This window comes from Podarcis gaigeae (genome assembly GCF_964106915.1).
Source record: "Podarcis gaigeae genome assembly, chromosome: 7".
In the NCBI taxonomy this organism is placed as follows: domain Eukaryota; kingdom Metazoa; phylum Chordata; class Lepidosauria; order Squamata; family Lacertidae; genus Podarcis; species Podarcis gaigeae.
In genome coordinates, this window is record NC_139683.1 from 4536563 (window position 1) to 4561683 (window position 25121).

General features: G+C 47.1%; 1 protein-coding gene across 3 annotated transcripts in view; it reads right to left on the bottom strand.

Moving 5' to 3' along the window:
- ADGRB1 (adhesion G protein-coupled receptor B1) overlaps positions 1 to 25121 on the bottom strand; it is a 394945-nt gene that overhangs the window by 267147 nt on the left and 102677 nt on the right. For all 3 annotated transcript variants that reach the window (XM_083748972.1, XM_083748971.1, XM_083748973.1), the window contains exon 2: positions 21133 to 22047. In XM_083748972.1, coding sequence (XP_083605098.1) covers positions 21133 to 21880 — 748 coding nt within the window. In that variant the 5' untranslated portion in view covers positions 21881 to 22047. The remainder of the gene's footprint in view (positions 1 to 21132; positions 22048 to 25121) is intronic.

Below are 25121 nucleotides of genomic sequence, written 5' to 3' on the forward strand. Positions count from 1 at the left end.
AATAGGTATCTCTCTGGCAGGAAGGTAAACAGCGTTTCCGTGCGCTGCTCTGGTTCGCCAGAAGTGGCTTAGTCATACTGGCCACACGACCTGGAAGCTGTATGCCGGTTCCCTCGGCCAATAAAGCGAGATGAGCGCCACAACCCCAGAGTCAGTCACAACTGGACCTAATGGTCAGGGGTCCCTTTACCTTTACCTTAGCATGTGCATTTCTGTACAAATTACCCACTGCTTGTAGAACCACGTTGCAAAAACTTGGATGCCCATGTTTTGCTTTGCATACTCCTTTGGGAAGTGTGAATTACTTTTTAAACACAAACTGAATCAAACCCTTAATCCAGGGGGCTCATCCAGGTAATGACCCTACAGGGACTCCTGAAGCAGCCTGAATTATTTCAGTGATGTCTGTGGAGCATTTTGCTTAACATTTAACTCAGACCCAGAGCTCTTCTTGATCTCCAGGGTAGGAGATGCCTACCAGCTCCCCTTTTCAACGTCAAGTCAGGTGAGGACTACTGTTTTTCAGCAGTGCTTGGTGAACCTCTGCGTCCTCTTTCCATTAACATTTAATTATCAGTCTGAAAACTCAGGCAATTAACGAGATCTATAAGCAACACAAACAAATGGAATGTGCCATCTCAGCTCACAACGAGGGCCAGGTTCCGAGGAAACCACATTTGCATCCAGTCCACATTAATGCATGTTCTTCTGGAGAGACAATTCTGTTTTCTGGTTAGGAAACATGTGGAGGTCTTCACCTACGCTTGCTAAAAGAAAGGTCACCACATGCATTTCCATATAAAAGCAAAGCAGAGCCTCAACTCTTGCAGAAAGATCAGCTGTTTGGAATAATTCCTTGAGGAGGAGGAGGAGGAGGAGGAGGATGGGAATTCCGGCTGCTAAAGAGCGAAGGCTCCTTATCCTTAGCAGGGCAGACCTTCCTCCCCTAACATTGTTGGTGCAAACTGGTTCATTTCTTCAATTCTTAACCCACCCTTCCTCCCCAGAAGAGCCCAGGACCACAAACAAATGGTTGACAATGGCTTCAAGAGACGGGCTTGTTTTGTTCACTGATCTGGGCAGCCATTTCATTGTCCCCGGACTGCCCGAACATGGCCTTGTGGGTCTAAAATAAAAGATGGTCAGCCCCCTCACTGGCTATGTGCAAGCAGTCTGCAAAGATCACCTTACACCTGAAGAAGTTTACCAAAGTCCATCCCATATGGTAAACTTTTGTAATATGGTTCCCTGTGCAAGGCCAAAATTTGGTGCCCCAAAATGGATCATCTCAGTTAAGGATCTTATTCATTTTGGACCTTCTTGGCTTGGCTTCCTGTGTAGGGTAACTGCCCAAACTGCCCTAAATCCAGTGCTGGGTGGATCATGAGACACTGCAAAAATATTAATAGAACTGCAGAGTTAGAAGGTATCCTAGGGATCATCTAGTCCAGCCCCTTGCCATGCAGGACTAATGTTCCTCTTTTTGCTGGACTGCAGAAGTTTTTTCAGCCTGAAGGCCACATCTTTTCATGGAAACCCCCTGGGGCTTACATGGCAGCGGTGGGAAGGACCAGAAGCAGAAAGTGGGCAAAACCTTATAAGGCTATATCACAGGTACGCTGGTCCCCAGTTGCTAAGGGCTTTATATACTAAGGTAAAAGTAAAAGACCCCTGTGTCAGGAGTGTGTGCAGGAGCCGGGCCCTGTGACCAGTAGGGCTTCACAGGACTGGGGCCTTCCTAAGTTTGTTCTGGAGAGGCAAGGCACGGCCGCACAGGTGAGGCCGATTGGTAACTCACAGCACCTGGTGGCAAGAGCTGGGAAGGGATATAAGGTCAGCATTTCCCTTCGGCTCTTTGACACAGCAACACGTTTCCTGCCTTGCTGCATTTGGCTTCTTGCTTCCTGGTCCTCGGCTTCTTGATTCCTTGCTTCTCAACCCTCGGACCACTGACTTCGTGACTTCCTGATTCCTTGCCCTCGGACCCCTGGCTTCTGGACTCTCGTTCCTGCTCCCACCCTACCATCTTGCCCCCGGTCCCGATGTCCTCAGCTGGGACTTCGATCACCCGTAGACCGGACCATGACACCCTGGATGGTTAAGTCCAGTCAAAGGCGACTATGGGGTTGCGATGCTCATCTCACTTTCAGGCCGAGGGAGCCGGCGTTTGTCCACATACAGCTTTCCAGGTCATGTGGCCAGCAGGACTAAACCTCTTCTGGTGCAACAGAACACTATGATGGAAACCAGAGTGCATGGAAATGTTGTTTACCTTCCCACCACAGCAGTACCTATTTATCTACTTGCACTGGTATGCTTTCAAATTGCTAGGTTAGCAGGAGCTGGGACAGAGCAACGAGAGCTCACTCGATTGCAGGGATTTGAACCGCCGACCTTCTGATCAGTAAGCCCAAGAGGCTTGGTGGTTTAGACACCTATATAATATAGTAGCACCTTGAGCCTGGCCTGGCAGCAAATCTGCAACCAGTGCTGATCTCTGAGCCACAGGTGTTAAATGCTGACAAGCTCCGCTCTGACAGCAATCGTACTGCTGCATTCTGCACCAACTCCAGCTTACAGATCAGGAGCAAGGGAAGCTCTGCAAGGAGCGCATTGCCGTAATCCAGTCGCAGAGTAACCAGCGCCCGAACTGCCGTGCCCCCATTCCATCCATCTTGCAAATGTTGACTGAGGAAGCACATTAGCTCTTTCACTTCCCAGTTCCCTCCCCCCACACTTCCAAGAGCAAACACAAAATGTGCGGAGCCTGTGGCAAGTCCCTTTTATTGTCTAACACAGAGTTCATGCAATAAAGTCCGTTAATTAAAACATGAATATTTAAAATGGCTTTCAAGAGTGGCAGTCTTATCTCACCAGAGGGGGGAGGAGTGAGGTTGGGTGTTAAAAAGGAGGCGAGGGAGAGGGAAATAAGACGACTGCAATACGCTGGGGAGGGGGCAAGCAGCAGGCTACTTCATTTTTGCAAGAAGATCATTCAATTATTTAATTGTGGAATGAGTGTGGGTTTTATTCTCTCTCTCTCCCTCCCCTCCCCCCCCTTTTTCCAAATGGCATTAGATGTTCCATTTGGGGGAGGGAGAGAGGCAGGGGCAGAGGAGGCAGCGAGGGGAGCATGTGGAATTTTAATTAAAATATTTTTTTATGGTGGCAGGATTATCATATTCAACTGAGTGGCACTTTCAACGCTGCATATGGGTCTACAGGACTGGTGTGCTCAGATAGCAGAGCCGGCATGGATTACGAACAGAGGCAACCACCGCTTCTTCCACGTTGCTCAAGAAAGCATGCACAGAGTTGTCACTTTAGCCTCACAACAACCCTGGGAGGTAGGCTGAGCTGAGGGGAAAGCAGCTTGCCCACATGAGCTGCACAGGCGAGGAGGAATCTAAGCAAAGCACTCTCTCTAATTAGAAGCTAGACCTGTTAGTAGGGGTGCGTGGAGAAATTTGATTCCGTTCACATGCAAAGGGGAACCTAGCTTATTTGCAATTATTTGTGCAAATAGAAGCACAGCCACTTTTTCACTTCCCAGAATTTTGCAATGCCTATTGGCCAATCAAGAAATGAATACAGAAAATGCACATACTAGGATAAAAAGCAGAGACATCACCTTGCCGACAAAGGTCCGTATAGTTAAAGCTATGGTTTTCCCAGTAGTGATGTATGGAAGTGAGAGCTAGACCATAAAGAAGGCTGATCGCCAGACAATTGATGCTTTTGAATTATGGTGCTGGAGGAGACTCTTGAGAGTCCCATGGACTGCAAGAAGATCAAACCTATCCATTCTTAAGGAAATCAGCCCTGAGTGCTCACTGGAAGGACAGATCCTGAAGCTGAGGCTCCAATACTTTGGCCACCTCATGAGAAGAGAAGACTCCCTGGAAAAGGCCCTGATGCTGGGAAAGATGGAGGGCACAAGGAGAAGGGGACGACAGAGGACGAGATTGTGGGACAGTGTTCTCAAAGCTACCAGCATGAGTTTGACCAAACTGCGGGAGGCAGTGGAAGACAGGAGTGCCTGGCGTGCTCTGGTCCATGGGGTCATGAAGAGTTGGACATGACTAAATGACTAAACAACAAGGATAAAGCATGCACAAAATGCATAGAGATGATGGGAATTGTAGTTAGAATCTAACAGAGGATTCTGTTGCTGAATTAGTCAGACAAGCTATTTTGTAAGATAATGACCATATCTCCCCACTTAAGTCTCCTCATCTGCACCCCAAAAGAATGAGCCAGGGTTGCAAGACCTGCAAGGAAGGGATGGTTCCCTCGTGGGGAACCCTCTCACCTAGCTGCTAGGTTGAAGGACAATAACCAGAGTAGTGTGGTTGAGAGTGAGCAGAAAACAGGTGGAAGCGGGAGACACAAAGGCATGTTTGATCTGTGCTGGATTCAAGGCTATGACTAATGGAAAAGAAAGATTCGTTGGGGTGTTAATGGTGAAAAATTGTACACTTCACTTGGGAAGACAGGCGAACTAATACCAGTGTACTGGAAGAAGCAAAGATGGACTGGTCATGTTGTGTGGATGCCTGACGATCATCTTCTCAAGCAACTACTCTATTCCAAACTTAAAAATGGAAAGTGTAATGCTGGTGGTCAACAAAAGAGGTTTAAAGACTCTCTCAAGGCAAATCTTAAAAAATGTAGTATAAGCACCAACAATTCGGAAACACTTGCCTGTGAGCGCTCCAATTGGAGAACAGCCTTTACCAAAGGTGTTGTGGGCTTTGAAGACACTCGAACTCAGGATGCAAGGGAGAGACGTGCTAAGAGGAAGGCACACTTGGCAAACCCTCACCGTGATCAACTCCCACCCGGAAACCAACGTCCCCACTGTGGAAGGACGTGTGGATCCAGAATTGGCCTCCACAGTCACTTAAGGACTCACTGTTAAAACTGTGTTTATGGAAGACCGTCTTACTCGGCTACAAGTGATCGCCAAGGAAGAAGAATGGCGCAAGCCCCACACCTTATGTTCAGGTTGCATATATGCGTAAATAAAACCAACATATTCTAAAGACACCACAGTCTCCACTGACTCTCATTCCAAGAAAACCGAAACCTTTTTGATGTTTTGTCTATTGCTCACAACTGCTTCTGTTATGTTTATCGTTTGCTTTATATGTTGTAAGCCACCTTGATCATGGTTTGAACTGTAGAAAGGTGTCCTACAAATAAAATAATTGATTGAATCCTCAGTAAGCCCCTGGAACCCCCCGAAATCTCTCACTGCACAGAGATTGGGATGGTGTATAACTATACATTTGCATGGATCAGTTGGTTTGTGTGATATCTGAAGAAGGACCATACAGCTCAGTGGTAAAGTATCTACCTTGCCTGAAGAAAGTTCCAAGTTCAGTCCCTGGGAGAATCTCCAGGCAGGACTGGGCATGATCCTGACTAAAAATATCTCTGTGCACAAAGATGGTGATGACCAACAATGGAAGACCAGCTTTTAAAATTAACAGACTTAGCTGAGATGCTGAAATTGAAATGTTTAATGAGAGAAAAGTCATTGTTAACGTTTGTTAAAGATTGGAAGCCTCTCATAGACTTTTTACATGAAAAAGAAAAAGAAATGATGATATTTGGATTTGAGTATTGAAGATAATATTTATTTATAGAAAGTGGCTTCGCTGGGTGTTATATTGGAGTGGATGAAATGAATATTGTTTATATATAGCGGACAAATGAAGAATTGGAAGTTATTTAATTTCTGAATTTTATTTTTCTCTCTTTCTCTTTTAACTTCCTTTCTATTCTTTTTTCCCCCTTCCTTTTCCTTTTTCTACTCCTTTCTTTCCCCCCTTTTCCCCTTTATATTTTATTGTATTTAGATCAAAGTTTTAGTTTGGATAAAAAAGAGAAAATATATTAAATTTTGTATTTTTCTCTGTAAACCCTTATAAAACTTATTAAAAATTAAAAATAAAAACTATAGAGAGCCACTTACAGTCAGTGTAAACAATAATGGACTAGAATGGGCTAGATGGTCAGATTCAGCATATTTTAGTCTTGTATGATCCTGTATTGCAGTGTTTCCCAACCTTGTGCCTCCAGCTGTTTTTGGACTACAATTCCCATCATCCCTTGCCACTGGTCTTGCTAGTCAGGGATGATGGGAGTTGTAGTTCAAAACCAGCTGGAGGCACAAGGTTGGGAAACACTGCTGTATTGAATGCAGGCATAGCTATTGGCCATTGTTGACCGCAGTGGACCCTCTAGTTACATACCGCACTGGGAACGTAACTTTCAGGTTACGAACGCAGCAAACCTGGAAGTGTATACTTCCAGATTTCATCGCATGTGCATGAGCAGAAGCTCTCTGTGCACTTTGCAGATGTGCAGAAGCGCTCAATCTCACCGTGCACATGCGCAGAAGCGGTGCCTCTGCCTACGGACTTTTTGGGTTGCGGATGGACCCTCGGAACAAATTTAATTTGTATCTTGGGGATCCACTGTATAATAATTGTTTTATGAAGCAGCTGTTTTCAAGTTGCATATTCAGTAAATTTTTGATATTAAAAACCTAGATGGTTTTTGCAAGCCCTGGGTCTAGCATGGCGGGGTTCTCCACCAGTTTGGAATTTCTGAGTAATCATTAAAAATAACTGTTCCTGTAAAGCAGAAGGAGAAATAACGAAATGGAAGGTACATTTATCAGCACAACCCTATGACACATTTCTATTATAAAGCAATTCCTGTAATAAGCCTCTAGCCCAGGTTTGTGGGCATGGAATGGAAGGCTAGGATTTGCAGTGACAAAAGGAAGGATCTCTGATTCGATATCAGGAAGTGAGATAGCAAGGAAAGGTGATGGTCAGGGCCTCCTGCCAGCTGCGAGCATGCAAGAATTCTGACCGCACTGGCAGGCCCAGCTTAACTTTGTAAATTTGCCCAGGTCAAAGACCTGGCACTCAGCACTGGTTTGGACACCAATTGCCCTGTCAGCTTCCAGCTTGTAAACAGCCAAAGCCCTGCGGATTATTTTGATGACAGCAAACTGGTGGTTCCCGGGGAAGATGGACTGGAGTTCTGTAGATGCTATTCTATCCAAGCATTTATGAGAACGCCTGTGTCTTGGAGCTGCCCAAGAACAAAAGCTCAAAGTGAGGATCTGCAAGACTTATCCTGGCTAGAGGGTAGAGGATGTTAGACTTCCTGCTCCATGATTGCAGTCATGGGATTGTTGTCTTTCACATGACGGTATATGTTTTGACTCCACAGAGTGGGAAGTGACGGAGACAGGATGTTTGTGTTACTGTGTTCCGTGAAGTGGGACTGTTGTCCTTTGTTCTTTTTTTCTTTGCTGTCTGATGCTAGAGAGGGAGCCATGTTGCAGAGCTCAGTGTGTGTTTATATGTAAATAAAGTAGATTAGCCAAAATGCTGAGTTGCTGAGGTCTGTTACGCAAGCTGCGCATACTCTGCAGAACCTTAAGTGTGCCGGTGTCTGTTGGCATCGGTCGCTGTGATGTTCGGGCAGATGAAAGCTTGTGAAGCTCCCGAACAATCGACCAGGAGGGAGATAACATGCCAGTCAGGGATGTGTCTCTGCCAGGGTCCTACTCGAGTGTAGGATGAGCTCCTGACAGAGGAGGCCAGCCTGGAAGCCACAAGGAAGTGGATGACTTCTAGTGGGGTCATCGGCCACAGGGCATAACTGAATTCTGAACCAAAGGAAGCAAACTCATTCACACCACTCTTGTTGCTTCGAGCAGGGGGTTAGGTTAGATGACCCTCTGGGTCCTTCCAACCCTACAATTCTATGATTCTATCATATATATATATATATATAATTTTCTTTTTTTTTTCAAATTAAAATTTTACAATCACAAACATACAACACAGACCATAAAAACAAGATTCCACAGAATCTCCTGGATTTCCCTACTTCCCTTTGTGGGTTCTATCATTAATCATTTCCTCCTGCATCTTTCATAATCAGATCTTTTACATCTCTATTATATCCAAAATTCGCCTTTAAACTACAAGTGTTATTCCAATCCTACTAGCGATTTTAACTGCTTACAATGGTTTTTCAGATAAATTATAAATTTCCCCTATTCCTTATTGAAATTTTGGTCTTCCTGACTTCTGATTCTTTCGTCATTTTTGCCATTTTGTCATAATCCATCAACTTAATCTGCCATTCTTCTCTGGTCGGGACTTGGTCCTCTTTCCATCTCTGGTACAATTCTATGATTCCACCTTAACTCTATTCACTGTCCTCTCATCTCACTCTTCATCCAGAAGCCTCCTGCACACATATGGTTGATCAGGAGAGGGGAACCTTTATTCAGCCCAAAGGCGGTATTGCCCTCTAGGCAACCTTAGGGGAGGGTGTCACATGACACGGATGGGAGGAGCCAGAGGCAGAACTGAGCAAACAATGAATGCTTATCAAAAGCCACCAAACAGTCTGGGTGAAGGAGTTGTGGGCTGGTTGGGAGGTATAGGTGAGCAAAACCAGCAGAGGCATCAGTCCCTAGTCCTACATAAGAAAAAACAACAAACCCACTAGATCAAGCCAAAACGCCAACTAATAACTCCATCGTTCTGTTCTCACATTCGCCAACCAGATCCCTGCGGGGAATCCAAGAGCTTTCTCCCCATCAGCAATTCCCAGTATTCAGAGGCATACTGCCTCCAACAGTGGAGGGCGAATACAGTGGTACCTCCAGTTGCGGACGGGATCCATTCCAGAGCTCCGGTCGGATCCTGAGGTTTCTGCAACCGGAGGGACCGCTTCTGCGCACACACGCGTGACAGTAGAGCACCATCTTGGGTTTCTTTAAGATGGCTTCATTTGGTGGTTGTCAGGATGCTGTCAGCGGCTCCTGGCTGGTTGCCCAGGAAAGTATAAATTCAATAGACACACAAGACGTAACCAGCTGTACGTTTGAAAATATAATATATACTATTCATTGTATTGAATTGTAAATTTCAACAGAAGTCGCTCATAAAGTTCAACGAAAAAAGTAGAAAATGCAGTGGATCAGTTCATTCTCTAATCAGTTTATGCATAAGGTCCACATATGTGAAAGTGTCTATTCCACCTGTCTGTTCATAGAGTCCAATAATCCACATGAATCCACAGAATCCTTTCACAGAGTCTAAGACAAGGATTTCTGGAATATTAGCCTTGTTTCACTGCCCTAAGCTTCATCAGTAGAACAAACTCTAGGCAATGCAAATAAATGCAATATTGTAATCTCACACATTTTTACAGCAAAAATAATATAAACACCGTCAACAACCATACATACCATATATGATATCACAGGACAGTGGATCTTATAGCATAGTAGTAGCTGCTGTAAGCAGCAACCTTTGCAGAGTGGATATATATGGACAAGCACAATATTGATTCGAGTTGTTTTGCGCAGGAAAGTATAAAGACAAGGGAAAGTTTCTTATGGTCCTTTTTTTTTATTTCAAACTTTACAGAGAGAGGCCCAGCCTCTTGGATGATGGCGTCCTGAGTGAATCTCCACCCCCGTCTCTCCCACTTCCTCATTCGTCATCATCATCACCTCATCTACGAGAGCCACTAAGTGCCCTCTGAGCTCTTTGATCTCCTGCTTTTAAGGCTCGCCGGGTTCACGAAGATGGAGGGCCTGGAATGCTTTCTAATGACAACATGTCAGCTGGGTGTTGTTCTGGGTCTCCCATTATTTCCCAGCTTTCCCCCTCATCGGCCTCTGAGCTGCGACCTCCCTCAAAACCCTGTTGCAAATCTATACTGTCTTCCTCTTCCTCCTCCCTGGAAGGGTCAGATTGGGGAGGCGGTCTCCCCCATCCCTTCTCTACCCCGCCTCTGACAGTATCCACTGATAGTCTAATCCACTAAAAAGAGTTAGGGTTAGTTCTGATCACTTTGATCTGCAGAACTGACACTGTTACTGTCAGGGACTCAAGAGCGGGAGCACAGGGAAGGGAGGAGATGGAGAGCGAGGGAGAGCAATCCGAGGGCAGCGTAGGAGAAGATGACAGTAGCCCGAGAGATTCCATGAGCCTCTCCAGCGAATCGGAAGATTCACAGAAGGGGGCGCCAGTGGCCAGGGCAAGGGGGGGCCCAAGGGGGACAATCCAGAAACAAGGGGCCAGCGGGGACTCCCAGAGCAGCAGTTGGAGATCAGGACCAGCTTCCCCACCAGAGCGTAGTGGGGGGGAGGAGTCCCAGGTATCAGGGCCAGCGTATTCACCACCAGGAGAGAAGATGAGTCAGGGTTGACCACGCCTACATCGGAGAGTCAGGCAACGGAGGGGAGGTCACGTCCAGCCAGCTTCCAGAAGGAAGGAAGCAGTGATAGAAGCAGTGTAACGGTCAGTAGGAGGGTCACGGGGTTGGCGCGAGAGCCAAGTTCAAATGTACAGGAGCGCGGGACAGCAGAGAACGAGGATTGGGAACCAGGTCCTAAAGCCCGCAGGAGGCAGGGGGAGGAGTCAGGAGACTCAGCATCAGAAGAGTCCAGAATGGTGAATGCCCCAGCGGGCAGGAGGACCCAGAGGAGGAGAGAGGAGAGGAAGAGGTGGAGCAGGGCTAGGATCTTAAACTGGTGTCAGAGGGGAGGAGATTCAGACGGAGCTTCGCCGGTCTAGGGTTTAAGACGTAGAGCTGCGCGCTGCGGCTTTGAAATGGAAACTGAACTTCAATAAAGACTTTTGTACATAACGGCAGCCTGGCGTTGGTCCTCTGTGAGCTGGGACCTAGGGGCAGCTCTGACAGTTACACTTTGCACAAAATACCTGCTCTGCATTTGTAAGAACTTGATCTTTCAGTGTGGCGGCAATGAAACTTCGGAACTCCCTGCCTATTGATATCAGGCAGGTGCCTCCAGTGTGCTCTTTTTGGCAACTGCTAAAAACATTTTTGTTCAGGTGAGCCTACCCAGATGTTCAGAAAGTTTGTGGCAAGTTTTAATCTGTTTTTAGTGTCTTCCCAGCTTAACGTTTTGTTATTAATTGTTCTTATTGGTAATTTTACTGGGTCCCCCCCTTTTTTGGAAGACCACCTTGAGGTTTTCTTTTACAATCAAACATTGTACAGTCATACCTCATGTTATGTCCGCTTCATGTTACGTTCTTTCAGGTTACGTCCCGCGGCAACCTGGAAGCACTGAAAGGGTTATTGCCGGGTTTTGCCGCTCATGCATGCGCAGAAGCGGTGAATCGCAACCCACGCATGCGCAGATGCACCGCTGCGGGTTGGGCTCTTTTCATGTTGCGAACGGGCCTCCAGAACAGATCCCGTTCACAACCAGAGGTACCTCTGTATACGTTTTACAAAATAAATCAGTTCTTTCCAGTCAATTTTTGTTCACTTAGCCATCCCTTCTCTCCCTCTAACTCTATTCTCCTCGATCTTGCCTTCTTTTTTAAGTTGGGGGGGGGGATACTTATGGATAATTGCCCACTCCTGTCTTTCTGATGATGGTACATTGGTAAGTTCCCAAGCACACCAGCTGAGCCAGATCAGGTTGCGTTATTGCTAACTTGGTAGCCATCCATACCTCAAGCCAGTAAGCATTCATTTAGCTGGATGGGTCATGTGGGGGCCACAACGACTATCTTACTTAATGAAGTGTGCTACCATGCAGAATTGCTATGGCATGATTTTGAATTCTGAGCAAAACACAGAGGCTCGGCAACGTATATGTAATTGCGGCATGCGGCGTTTAGAGCATGTCCCATCCCATTAGGGCTGCATTAGGAAGCCATTAAGACTTAGAACGCTGATGAGCAGGATATGTAAATAGGTCGGGCCCGTGTCCTGCACATAAAAACTAAAAATAAGATGTGTGGGCACCCGCAGAGGAGAGGGGGGATAGTCCCTTTTGGATTACTAAATCAGAGCACTGTGGGGGCTCAATACGGCATTACCTGGGTCAACAGAGACACCACAGTCCACCTGGATTGATTTCCCCCGTGGTGAGCTGTGGAAGAGCATTTTAAGGAGAAGCTACCTGATTTGCACCTTTCGAGCCAATATGCAACCCAAAACAAAACTGTCCTTTGAAAGCCACACTTCTTCAGATTTTATAATTCAACTCTTCCAGCAAGTAACGTGCTCAAAAGTTCCTATATTAGGGGAAAGCTGTGCAAGAGAATGTGTACATTAGTGAAAATGATGTGCAAAAATGCATCAAAATAGGGAAAATGCAAAAAAATGTGCATATTGGGCAAAAAAGCATACGCAAATGTGTGTATTAGGAGAAATTCACACTAACATGAATCTTCATAAGGGCTTTTTGAGAACATTAAACGACCGCTCTAAAGTATACCTGAAGGAGCGTCTCCACCCCCATTGTTCTGCCTGGACACTGAGGACCAGCACTGAGGGCCTTCTGGTGGTTCCCTCCCTGTGAGAAGCCAAGTTACAGGGAACCAGGCAGAGGGACTTTTCAGTGGTGGCGCCCGCCCTGTGGAATGCCCTCCCATCAGATGTCAAAGAGAAAAACAAATACCAGACTTTTAGAAGACATCAGAAGGCAGCCCTGTTTAGGGAAGCTTTTAATGTTTAATAGACTATTGTATTTTAATATTCTGTTGGAAGCCGCCCAGAGTGGCTGGGGAAACCCCGCCAGATGGGCGGGGTATAAATAATAAATTATTATTATTATTACTGTGCACTGATTTCTCTCCACTCTCATTTCCACCCCGGTATTCTGCTGCAAAAGCACCTTGGAGGAATTGTCTCCATTGCCCGAGTCTGAGAGGGTGTTAAATAACACTGAACTTGGAAAGAATGACACCAAACTGAGCAGTTAAGCTGTTTGCCGTGGCGCTGCTCATTAAATTACACATAAAAGTCCCCTCAGCAATAATGGAAGTAGTTGCCTGTAAAACTCCCTTGCGAAACTGGATGTAAATTCCACCTCTCGTCTCTGTGAAGCACCAATGGGACAGTCGGTAGGTAACTGCTGATATTTCCGCATTGTTATCATGTTCATAAGCTATTGAGCAGGGAACAGAAGCAAGGCCTTTCGTTTTCTTCCTTCCTGCCTCCTCCTTTATATCATATAAAAAGGAAATACGTTTTATTAAAATGCTGGAAAGGCAGCTCAGATTGGAAAAGCTTGTGCCTTCTCTCACCGTGCCCACGTTAGCATAATGCAATTATTTACTGCGTATGCTCATTGTAGACCAGGCATGAGGAACCTGTGGCCCTCTCAGGCCTGGCCAAATCTGTCATTTTCAGTTTCAGCTGCTCATTTATCCAATCCGAGCTTTAGTTCCCCACATTTCCACATCCGTTTCTGAGGGTTTTCCTTTTTTTAATCATACGCGTGAAAATTCGTCAGATTTTTACTGCAAATTTCTCCCAATATACACATCTGTATGCAATTCTCATTCATATACACATTTTTGCGAAGCAAGTCTCCCTAATAGGGCTTGTTTTGTATGCTAGTTTCACTGTTTTCATGTGTGGGTGTGTATGCACACACACATCACCCCAGCCTATGTAGTTATGTCCACATTACTTGGCCAGAGACTTCGCTGCAAAAATTCAGAGAGGTGCAAATTTTGAAGGAGGGCTGTGCTTCAGTCCGTGTACCATTGAGTTGAGTTCACCTTTCAATGTGGACTGAATTGAAACCTTGTCTCTAGGAGAAGGGGATCAGTGAGCAGTATTAGGGCAGGTGGGCTACTTGAGGTGGGCTGTGTCCCAATTAGTTTCTCTACTCAACAAGTTAAGCAGCCCAAAATATGGGAATGTAAGAGGTTGACTTGTGCAAAGTCGGGTCATTGGCCTATCTAGTTGAGTGTTGTCTACACTGATTGAAAGTGGCTCTCCATTCTCTTCAAACAGGGTTCTTTCCCAACCCTACCTGGAAATGGCAGGGACTGAGCTCAGGAGCCTCAGCTTGCAATGCATGTTCTCAACCACTGATTCCTCTAAAATAAAATAATAATTTATTATTTATACCCTGCCCATCTGGCTGGGTTTCCCCAGCCACTCTGGGTGGCTCCCAACAGAACATTAAAAACACGATAAAAGATCAAACATTAAAAACTTCCCTAAACAGGGCTGCCTTCAGATGTCTTCTAAAAGTCAGATAGTTGTTTATTTCCTTGACATCTGATGGGAAGGCGTTCCACAGGGCAGGGGCCACTACTGAGGAGGCCCTCTGCCTGGTTCCCTGTAACTTGGCTTTCTGCAGCGAGGGAACCGGCAGAAGGACCTCGGCACTGGACATCAGTGTCTAGGTAGAATGATGGAGGTAAAGACGCTCCTTCAGGTATACTGGGCCAAGGCCATTTAGGGCTTTAAAGGTCAGCACCAACACTTTGAATTGTGCTCAGAACCGTACTGGGAGCCAGTGTAGGTCTTTCAGGACCGGTGTTATGTGGTCTTGGTGGTCATTCAGAGTCTAATGGTAGGATAGTTCCTCCAGAATAATTAAGATGGACTTCAACGTTGAGATACCCTGTGTACATAGGAAACCTAAGGAGATGCCATACATGAGTCAGGACATGGGTACATCCAGCTCAGTGCTATTTACACTGACTGGCAGTTATTCTCCAGAATCTCTCCCATCCCCACCAGGAGATGCTAGAGCAGGTATAAGCAAAACTCACTCTTTAATGCGGAATTGGAACAAACAGCAATCTGAGTTTCCTGCAGATGGCTGTTTTCTCCGATTTAGTGGTAAAGATGATGTTTTTAAAGAAAGATGAGACTACAATTTTGAGACTACAATTCCCATCATGCCTGACCACTGATCCTGTTAGCTAGGGATGATGGGAGTTGTAGTCCCAAAACGTCTGGTGGGCCGAGTTTGCCTATGCCTGTGATAGAGACTGAAACTGGGACAGGAAGCAGAAGAAGGAGACAGGAACAGGAACAGAGATAGGAAACAGGAATCAGAAGTTCATCTCACTCAAGATTATCCACAGCGCAGCTCTCTGAGGTTTCTTCTCTAACCCTGGTGGTTGCCAGGGTTTGAATCTAGGACTTACTGCGGGCACAGATGAGCACAGACACTCCGATCGCGTGCTCTGGTTGTAAAGGGAGCTTGGAGGTGCCTGCTAAGGTTTCAGAATGTTGAGGAAGAGCTAGCTAGAGAATATGGGATTTATCTTTCCCTCCCAATACTGGAAGCCTCACACCAACCCCATGCAAAATATATGAGAGCAGTTCTGGCATCTGGCAGGGCAGAGTCCCCTGGCTTTCGAGCCTTCTGCTGCATCTGCACTGCGCTCAGATAATGGCTTGTTTTACTGATACTCTGCGGAGAGCCCGGCCACCCTGCTCCCGACGCACCATCTGCTTTCAGATCCAGAGACGGGAGTCAAGGAAGGGGGCACATGGAAAAGAAAGCACAGCCCTCCCATCTTCCGTATTCACACCCCAGGGATTCCTTAATACAGATTCTTCTATATCCAGAGCTGTGTCGTTTGACATTCTTTCTCGGCTTGATCTATTTTAGCGGTTCCCAAACTTTTTGGGCTACCGCTGCTTTGGTTCCGTAAACTCATCCCCAGTGCTCCCTGCCCTACCTGCTTAAAAGCATCCTTCAGAACAGCAGCTTGCACAACCAAGTATGATAATAAGATGATAAAATTCGAAAGAGCCACAATTAATTGCACGTATATTCAAAACCCAGTTAAAACTTTTTAGTTGAATTAATTCAAGAAAATTGATGAATTTGATCCAATGATGCCAGCTTTCAAAGTCTGATCGTTACCTCCAGACCCCAGCTGCCACCCCCTGCCTCTTAACAACCCACTGTGTAATTCCAATGAATGATATATATTGTGGACCCTTTGCCTTACGATGCACTCACAAGAACACTTCCTGCTTTAATCTGTTTTAGCATTGTAACTTTTGTGTGTTTTTAAGTAGGGCTGTGATTCCCCCACCCCAGCCCCCTCGATTTTACTGTTCTACCTTTTCGTAAAACGCTTGCAGGTTTTCAACGATCAAGAGGTGCGTAAATTTTACAAAACAAATAAATGAGGTAAGCATGGAGGGCCAGCGACTGCAGAAAAGAATCACCCAGGTGCATATTTCCAAAATGTACATATGTGTAATACCTTTCAATGCCAGTTGCTGGAAACCACAAGAGGGGAGAGTGTTCCTCTTGTGCTTGGGTTTCCCACAGGCATTTGGGTGGCCACTGAGAAGTAGATAATGAACTAGATTAACCATTGGGCCTCATCCAGGAGGTTCAGAAGGAGACAAGCAGCGGTGCAGGTTGATCCATTGCAGAAAGGGGGACAACCCTGGCCAACCTCAATCTGTCCACAGCCAGCCTCCACCTGCCTGTCTTCCTTCCTACAACAACTGGTCAAGGGGGTGGCACTGTCAATCAGCTGTCCCCTCCTTGGTCTCAGGGCTCATTCATACTCAGCTCTTGTGTAGCACTTTCTAGGTCTGGGTTTCCCAAACTTGGGGTCTCCAGCTGATGGGAGTTGTAGTCCAAAGACTACAACTCCCATCATCCCTAGCTAGCAGGACCAGTGGTTGTGAATGATGAGAACTGTAGACCCAAGTTTGGGAAATACCACTTTAAAGTGCTGTGTCCGAGCTTCCCCCTGCGAAAACTCACTCTTTAACGCGGAATTGGAAAAAACAGCAATCTGAGTTTCCTGCAGATGGCTGTTTTCTCCGATTTAGTGGTAAAGATGAGGGTTTTTTGGGGAAAGTGCCCATGAAAGAGAAAAACGTCCCAGATACAGTGGTCCTGTGCTTGGAAATGTGCCACAAAAGGAAGTCTGGATGAGTCTGGATGAGCTCTTTGTGTTGCACTTGTAGAAATCAGTGGGGTGGGAAGAGGTGAAGCTAGACTTTGCTGCCTGCCCCTGTCATTGCTCTCCACCAATTTTTGGCCTCTCTGTCCCAATAGGCATCAGCCCCCCACTGCCATACAGTTTTCCTGCATGGCTGCTAGTGGTACTTAAGTACAGAGAGAGTTTTGCCTGCCATTGGCTATGGTTGCACCTCTCATTGACTCTGGCGCCACCTAGTGTTGGGCTCCCTGCCCTCCACCCTATCAACTCCAATGGGCCCCAGCCACTACTAAATTAAAGCTGCCGTTTTCAGACCACACATTTGTTTTTAAGTCCTTAAAAAGGTAAAGGGACCCCTGACCATTAGGTCCACTTGTGGCCGACTCTGGGCTTGCAGTGCTCATCTTGCTTTATTGGCCAAGGGAGCTGGCGTACAGCTTCCGGGTATGTGGCCAGCAGGACTAAGCCGCTTCTGGCAAACCAGAGCAGCGCACGGAAACGCTGTTTACCTTCCTGCCGGAGTGTTACCTATTTATCTACTTGCACTTTGACATGCTTTAGAACTGCTAGGTTGGCAGGAGCTGGGACAGAGCAAGGGGAACTCACCCCGTTGTGGGGATTCGAACTGCCGACCTTCTGATCAGCAAGTCCTAGGCTCTGTGGTTTAACCCACAGTGCCACCCGCATCCCACTTTTTAAGTCCTTAGGGCCCACCCAAAAGATAAAGGGGAGGGCTGGGGACATGTTGGGGCAACTGAGATGGGGGAAACCACCTTACACACAGACAAGGCAATTTCAGCTCCTCTTCCTGCTTCCAGCAGCTAAAACTTACATCCCATCAACTTGCTATTTCTGTGTTAATAACATGCTGTTGTGATGTCACCGCAAAAATCCACAAAGCCTTTTAAAGCATCTCAACAGATAATGGCCGGCCAAGCAGCTCTCCAGGCTACTGTTTATCTCTCAGATAAGCTGCATGTACAGCCAAAAGTCAACATCTCTGCTAACTGAGAGAGGCACACCAGGCCCCACCATCTCCCAGAGCCAGCAGCAGCCTCCCTAAAGGGCCTTCTCATCCATTCAAACAAACACCACCTGCTGCTTTTGTGTACTGCAGGCACAAAAACATTTACCCCCAAAGCTGGCATCAAGTCCTGCCTTAAGCTCTGGAAGAGACCTGAGCCAGCACAGAGGCAGTCAGAACATCCTGTTAGAGAGATGCTACTGTGGAGCAGCAGCTAAAGTGAGATTAGGATGCTCAGGAAAAGACTTTGCTAGGAGGGGAGAGAGAGAGAGAGAATTGTAGGATTCTCTGTTGGAAGGAGATTCAGTCCAACAAGGAGGATAATGCAGAAAGTTTTGCTTTGGTTTCATTTTGGGAGGGTATTTAAAAACTGTTTTTAATTATTTTAACTGTTTTCTTTAATTTGTGTAGGGTTTTTTGTTGTCAATGGGAGATGTGTCTGGGAAGAGAGGAGCTGATGAGAGAAGAACAGGGCTAGGGCTAGGGCTAGGGTTGGGGTTAGGGTTAGGGCTAGGGCTAGGGTTAGGATTTTAGGGTTGGGGTTGGGGTTGGGGCTAGGGCTAGGGCTAGCGTTAGGGATGGGGTTAGCATTGGGGCTAGGGCTAGGGCTAGGGTTGGGCTTAGGGCTAGGGCTAGGGTTAGGGTTAGGGTTAGGGTTGGGGTTGGGGTTGGGGTTGGGGTTGGGGTTGGGGTTGGGGTTAGGGTTGGGGTTGGGGTTGGGGTTGGGGTTGGGGTTGGGGTTAGGGCTAGGGCTAGGGTTACAGTTAGGGTTAGAGTTGGGGTTGGGGTTGGGGTTAGGGTTAGGGTTAGGGCTAGGGCTAGGCCTAGGGCTAAGATTTTAGGGCTAGGGCTAGGATTTTAGGGTTGGGGTTGGGGTTGTGGCTAGGGCTAGGGCTAGGGCTAGGGCTAGGGCTAGGGCTAGGGCTAGGGCTAGGGCTAGGGCTAGGGCTAGGGCTAGGGCTAGAGCTAGAGCTAGAACAGTGGTTAAGGGTAGGAGGAGGTACAGTGGTGGAGGTGGGGCAGGCCAGATAAGGGGCACACAACACAGACAGTTGGTGACTATGCCACATGCCAACGCCTCCTCCAACCTGGGGAATTTCAGTTCTCCTGTCAGCCAGTTCTCGGGTTTGCACCTGCTTTTGCTGACTGCCAGGTTGGCTCTGAGTAAGACCTCTCTCATCCATTATCCAGGTATAGATAAGGAGGCTGATCTGGTCTATATCAGTGAGGCCAGGGTGGGTGAGCAGGGCAGAGATGGTCTCACCCAGCTGTGCCCGCCTGGGTACTCGGTGCAGCATCAGAGTAGATGTGAGGGTCAGGGAGGGGACCCTCTCCAAGCTCTCTGTCTAGTTGGGGAAGGATCTAGGGTGTGTGTTCCTGGCATTGGGCATTCGAGACAGATATGGGGTTCTGTTGGCCTTACTGCGCAGCAGTCTCCCTGCCTGAACTGCCTGAGCTGGTCTCAGAAGCGGTGCTGAGGACTCCCAGATAGCTGGTTTTGAGGGACGTCAACATCCATGCCCAGGTGACTGGCTCTGTGTTGGCTAAAGACTCCATGTTTGCCATGATGATCATGGGGCTGTTCAGACCCAGATCTGTGATCATCCTCAGAGGCCCTTCTTCATGTGCCTCCTCCATGAGAGGAGAGGATGGCAACACGAGAACAGGGCTTTTCTGTGGTGGGTCCCCACTTATGGAATACTCTCGACCAGGACAGCTAACCTGGTGTCTTCATTTCATATCTTTAGGCTCCAGGCAAAAATATTCCTCTTCTCTCAGGCCTTTGGCTAATTAAGCTATTTATGGCCTTTTAAAGTGGTGGATGTTATTGGTTTTGTTAGTTATTATTAGTTTTTTTACAGAAGCAAAATGGCATCAGTTAGGCCATGGGTAGGCAACCTAAGGCCCAGGGGCTGGATCCTTTCCAATCGCTATCTAAATCCGGCCCACAGATGGTCCAGGAGGCAACGTGTTTTTAAATGAGTAGAATATGTGCTTTTATTTAAAATGCATCTCTGGGTTATTTGTGGGGCATAGGAATTCGTTCATCCCCCCCCCCCCAAAATATAGTCTGTCCCCCCCCACAAGCTCTGAGGGACAGTGGACCTGCCCCCTGACGAAAAAGTTTGCTGACCCCTGATATAGCATAAGGTTACCAGATTTTTTTTCAGTGACACTTATTGTTCGCTAAGTACATGTAAATGCTGAGAAAGCTGTAAATCTGGGGACTGTCCCCAGGAAACGGGGGCGTCTGGTAACTTTAATATAGAAGAATGCATAAAATGCGGAAATCCTGCATGGAAGACGGTATGGGAGGCAATACATGCTAAACTCAGTGGGGAAAATAAAATGAATCCTGGAGTTTTGGTTTTGGAATTTAAACTCTCCCTGTCACCATAGTAGTAGCAATAGCTTAAAATGTAAAGACTTCAGTGCTGAAACACCCAAATCTAGATCACCCACCCAGCAAGCTGCAAAGCTCATTTGGTGGGTGTTCTGCGCAAATCCAGTGTTTCTTTCCAAAACATTAACACAGCTGGAGAAGGCTCTCATGGGCTTGTGTTGCCCTATTCAGCTGCCTAATTGGCCTCTATGGTTTGGCCAGCCCTGAGACCACAGGCAAATGTATAGCAGCCATTTATAATGGCATGTCTGCAAAGCAAGAGTTAACCCATTTCGGAGATCTGATTTTCTGTAGCAGCTAAGACAGCTTTCACCAACCAAGTGCCTTCCAGATGTTTGGGACTTTAACTTCCATCAGCCCCAGCCAGCATGCCTGGAGGACACATCTGGAGGACTGAGTTAGCAAAAGCTGAACCAATGGTTGTTCTTAGTAGTCGTAGTTATTAATTAATTGAGTTTGTCACTTGCTTTTTCAGGCCAAGGCAACTCAAAGCGACTCATGGAAACAAGCAAAACACCCGCATACATACATTAAAACCAAGTAATGAATAAAAACAGTTTTTTAAGGCATCTCTCTCACTCTAAAAGGCCACATCTATTTAAAGGCAGAAGGCCTGGTTAATGAGGAATGCTTTTGCTTGGCGACTAAAGATATATAACAATATTGCCAGGGGAGCAACCATGGAAAAGGCATGCTGCTTAACTTCCTTATAATTCTTAATAGCCCTAACTCCAACCCCCAAAGACAGACAGCAAAATTAGTTTTTGATGTCCTCAACGACGGCAAGCCAAGATCACTTTAAATCAAAGCAAATTGAAGCTGTGGTATTGACTGTGCCAATCAATGAATGGGTAGAAGGGGGAAAATGTTCCCCTGTACCTGAGCCATAAGTTCTGATCAATTTCTGCACCGCTGAGCATCCGGACGACATCACTTACCCATGAAATCCAGCCCACTGCTGTCCTTTGGGCTGCTCACACAATTCTCCAAGTAAATCCCATCTTTGAAACAATCGTCCCTCTTTTTGGTGAAGCCCAGGATATCGCTGGGCTGGTCTAGCACCTCTCCGCTGGAGCAAGCGCAGGGGGTCTGCATTATGCCACAGGGGTGGGAGCTGCTGCTGGTGGTCAAACAAGTATCCAGCCATTTGCACAGCATCTGGCAGGCAGCCTTGCTGGGGCTTCTGTTGCCGACCACCAGGTATTCCACCGAGAAATCCCTTTCCTGGACCTTGGCCGGCTTCCACCGGACATGCCCGCTTTCTAAGGCAGACACGGTCTGCTTCATCTGGAGGAACTGCTTGCTGGACTGGAGGAAGGCATAGCGGGTGGAGCTGTCGCAGAGGTTCAGCACATCGTCAAAGCTCTCCATGCCCAAGTACGTCCTTGTGGACTCCAAGAAGGAGTCAAACTGGTAGGTCCGTATCTGCTGGTGGTCGCATCCACCGGTGGGCTTCAAGACCTTCATGTACAAGGTGTACCTCCTGGGGTCGGGGTTCTGGATAATCCAAGAGCAGCGGGAAGAGTTCAACGGGAAGACGGCAAACGAGGAGAAATAGCCAAAGAACTTGCCCTGGACCAGAGTGGTGCACGAAGACTGCCCAAGGTCGAGCGCCACTACGGTCCACACAAAGAAAAGTGGCAATAACAAAAGCAGGTTCAAGGTATATCCAGTGCTCCTCCTCATCCTAGGTCCCTCGTCCTTTGGAACTCAAAGCAATGGCCAGGCAGAAGGCAGATCTTGGACATAACAGGAGGAAATGAGAGAGTTCTCGCCCCGGGCTCTACATGAGATCAATCCAGCCGTCCCATGTTTGGATTCGGGCTCCTCCTTGTAGCCGAGGCAAGCAAGACCTGGGGAAGAGAAGGAGAGAGAAACACGCTCCGTTAATTCCAGGATGCAAGGCTGTGAAACGCAGCGATGTCCAGGCTTTCCTTGAGAGAGGATCTAGCAGGGCACCGATGTCTCCACAAGGCCATCTGGAGGCTCTGTCTGGCAGATCAAGGACGCATCTGCATGTGGCAGGCACTCCCCCTCCCAAATCCACAAGACGCGCATGACACAAGCAACTGTCTTCATTTTGGGATTTGGTTTTTTGCTGAGAAGTGAAAGCCAACTTCTCTCCCCACCCCACCCCACCCCCCACGTCTTTTAAATGCTGGCACAGAACTTCTCCTCAGCCCTGCCTGTGGAGAGACACAAAAAGCTCCAATTGGACAGCCTGCCCCCTTCCGAGCACACACTCTGTACAGATATAGATATATATATATATAGATATATATATATATATATATATATATATATATATATATATATATACCATCAAACACACACTGTCCTTCCCAGTTCACAATCCCCGAGACACTGAAAGTGCTGTGGAGGAATATGGGTTAGCTGTGAACTAGAATTTGCCACGGTTCACAACAACAACATAGGATGGATCAGAAGCCCTCGGAAAACAGAAAGGTTTGTGCTGAAAAGACCACAACGCACCCCTGCCTTAAAACCTGGGAAGACATCTTCCATAATTGGGCTGCCATGGTTTAGAAGGTCCTAGTTTTACTGAGCTGTTTCATGTATTCACTGAGTTTGCAGCTTCTGAAAACAAAGCACAAATGTGCTTTTAAAAAACAAAAAAAAAAACAAAACAACAACAACAACCAAAGTTCCACAACATGGGATTTGTTTCCTGTGCCTCATTATCTCTACTCACACCCTACACCAGCTCATCTCTTGTGCTCGGGTTAAATGTCTGTGATGATGAACATGGGTTTCCCTGCACTAACTTCAAAAGCGTTTCTTTGCAGTGTTAGCTGGGGGTACTGGAGGCACAGATGGCTATTGGACTTGGGAAAGCTGGTATCACTGGATCCAGTTCATCAATTTTGTTAAAATAATTAAGCTAAATACAGTGGACACTCGGGTTGCGAACATGATTCGTGTGGGATGCACGTTCGCAACCCGCAGTGTTCGCAACCTGCAGCAGCGCGTCTGCGCACGTGCGGGTTGAGATTCGGCCCTTCTGTGCATGCGCGACTGCCAAAACCCAGAAGTAACCCATTCCGGTACTTCCGGGTTTCGGCGTCCGCAACCTGAAAAAACGCAACCTGAAGTGTCTGTAACCCGAGGTAGGACTGTAAATGTAATTGGACTTTGAAAAATGTGCAGTTAATTCTTACTGTTTTAATTCTATTGGGTTATTACCCTCCTTAGTGGCTTTTGAAATCCACTATTCCAAACAACATTTTTTTATAGCCTGGGTGAGTGTCTGGAACCAAATGGGTGCAGACCTAAAAAAGTTGGGGAAGCACTGGTTTGGACAACACTGGAACGTAGATCTGGTTTAATGAGCTTTGGAAGGACTTTCTGTAGCACCAACTTCTTCCTTCCTATCAGAGTGAAGGTAAATATTTACTTTGAGCATTGTTTTCACAGGGCTTTCTTTAGGAAACTCCCCATATAAACCGTCCTGGACTTTGCATTCATCCTTTAAAGCTCCTTCCTTGTGTGCCTCATCCACGCAAGGTCTGAAGGGTGTCAACACGAGAACGGACCTTCTCTGCAGCGGTTCCCTTTCTGTGGAATGCTCTCCCCAAGGAAGCTTGCATGCACACCAAAGCTCATACCAATAAAGTGGTACCTCTGGTTGCGAACGGGATCCGTTCCAGAGCCCCGTTCGCAACATGAGCAGAACACAACCCACGTCTGTGCAGGTAGTGATTCACCACTTCTGCGCATGCGCATGACATCATCTTGAGCATCTGCGCATGCGCGAGTGGCGAAACCTGGAAGTAACCCTTTCTGGTACTTCCGGGTCGCCGCAGAACGCAACCTGAAAACGCTCGACCTGAAGCAAACACAACATGAGGCATAACTAACTTACTTGGTCTCTAAGGTGCTACTGGAAGGAATTTTTTATTTTATTTTATTTTATTTCATATTTTGTTTCGACTCCCAGGAGAGACACATGGCTCGGGCATGCTGCAGGCCCTGCAGTAAGTGCCGGCCCCTGCAGTGTGGCACTCAGCGACAGCCACATTTCGTTACGTTTGTTGACTGAACTAAAAAGTTTCATGAGCCCAATTTTTTACAAAATATTTTTTAAAACTCACATGTTTGTCATTTTGTCACACACACCAGTGGCGTAGCGTGGGTTGTCAGCACCCGGGGCAAGGCAAGTAATTTGTGCCCCCTAACCCGTGGATTTGTGCCCCCTAACCTGTGGATTTGCAACCCCTAACCCTAACCCCCAGATGTTGCGCCCGGTGCGGCCGGCCCCCCCTGCACCCCCATGCTACGCCACTGACACCCCTCCCCCGATGAGACCCAGAGTGACCCACACCCCCTTCCTCCTCCGCTGGGTCTCCCTGCTTGAAATTCCCATCTGCTGGCATCATTCAGAGGCACGCTGTCTTCAATGAACAGTCGAGGTGGCATTAGAAAGTGCAAGGTCTCTCTAAAACACTGTAGGATTGATCTGTCTCCACTCACCATCTTCTACATCAATATCCCATCCATCCCCAAATTGTGAGACACCCAAGTTGCTGATCAGTGGCTGATACCTATTGTTTATCTTCCAACCAGGCATGTCTGCCTGTTTTCCCGTCAACGAACGCTAAATTCTCAACTCCAGACAGAGGCTTATCTTTCAACCTCTCCAATACGGGGCTTTGCTCAACCCCCTTGTGAAATTCCGCTCGCCTTATCAAAACACATTGCAGAACCAGTTCTGAAAGGTTAATACATTCATGGCTGGGCATCTGCTGAGGACCTGCTCCTCCTCTTCGCTATCGCAACCTGCTTGGTCTTCACCTGCCTCTTGCTTTCATCCAGATGGCCGTGACGGCGAGGTGGAGAAAGCAATCGACAGCACAACCTGCTTGCTCGCTGACTCTCTGTCTGGCAAGCAAACAGGTGTCAGCAAGGG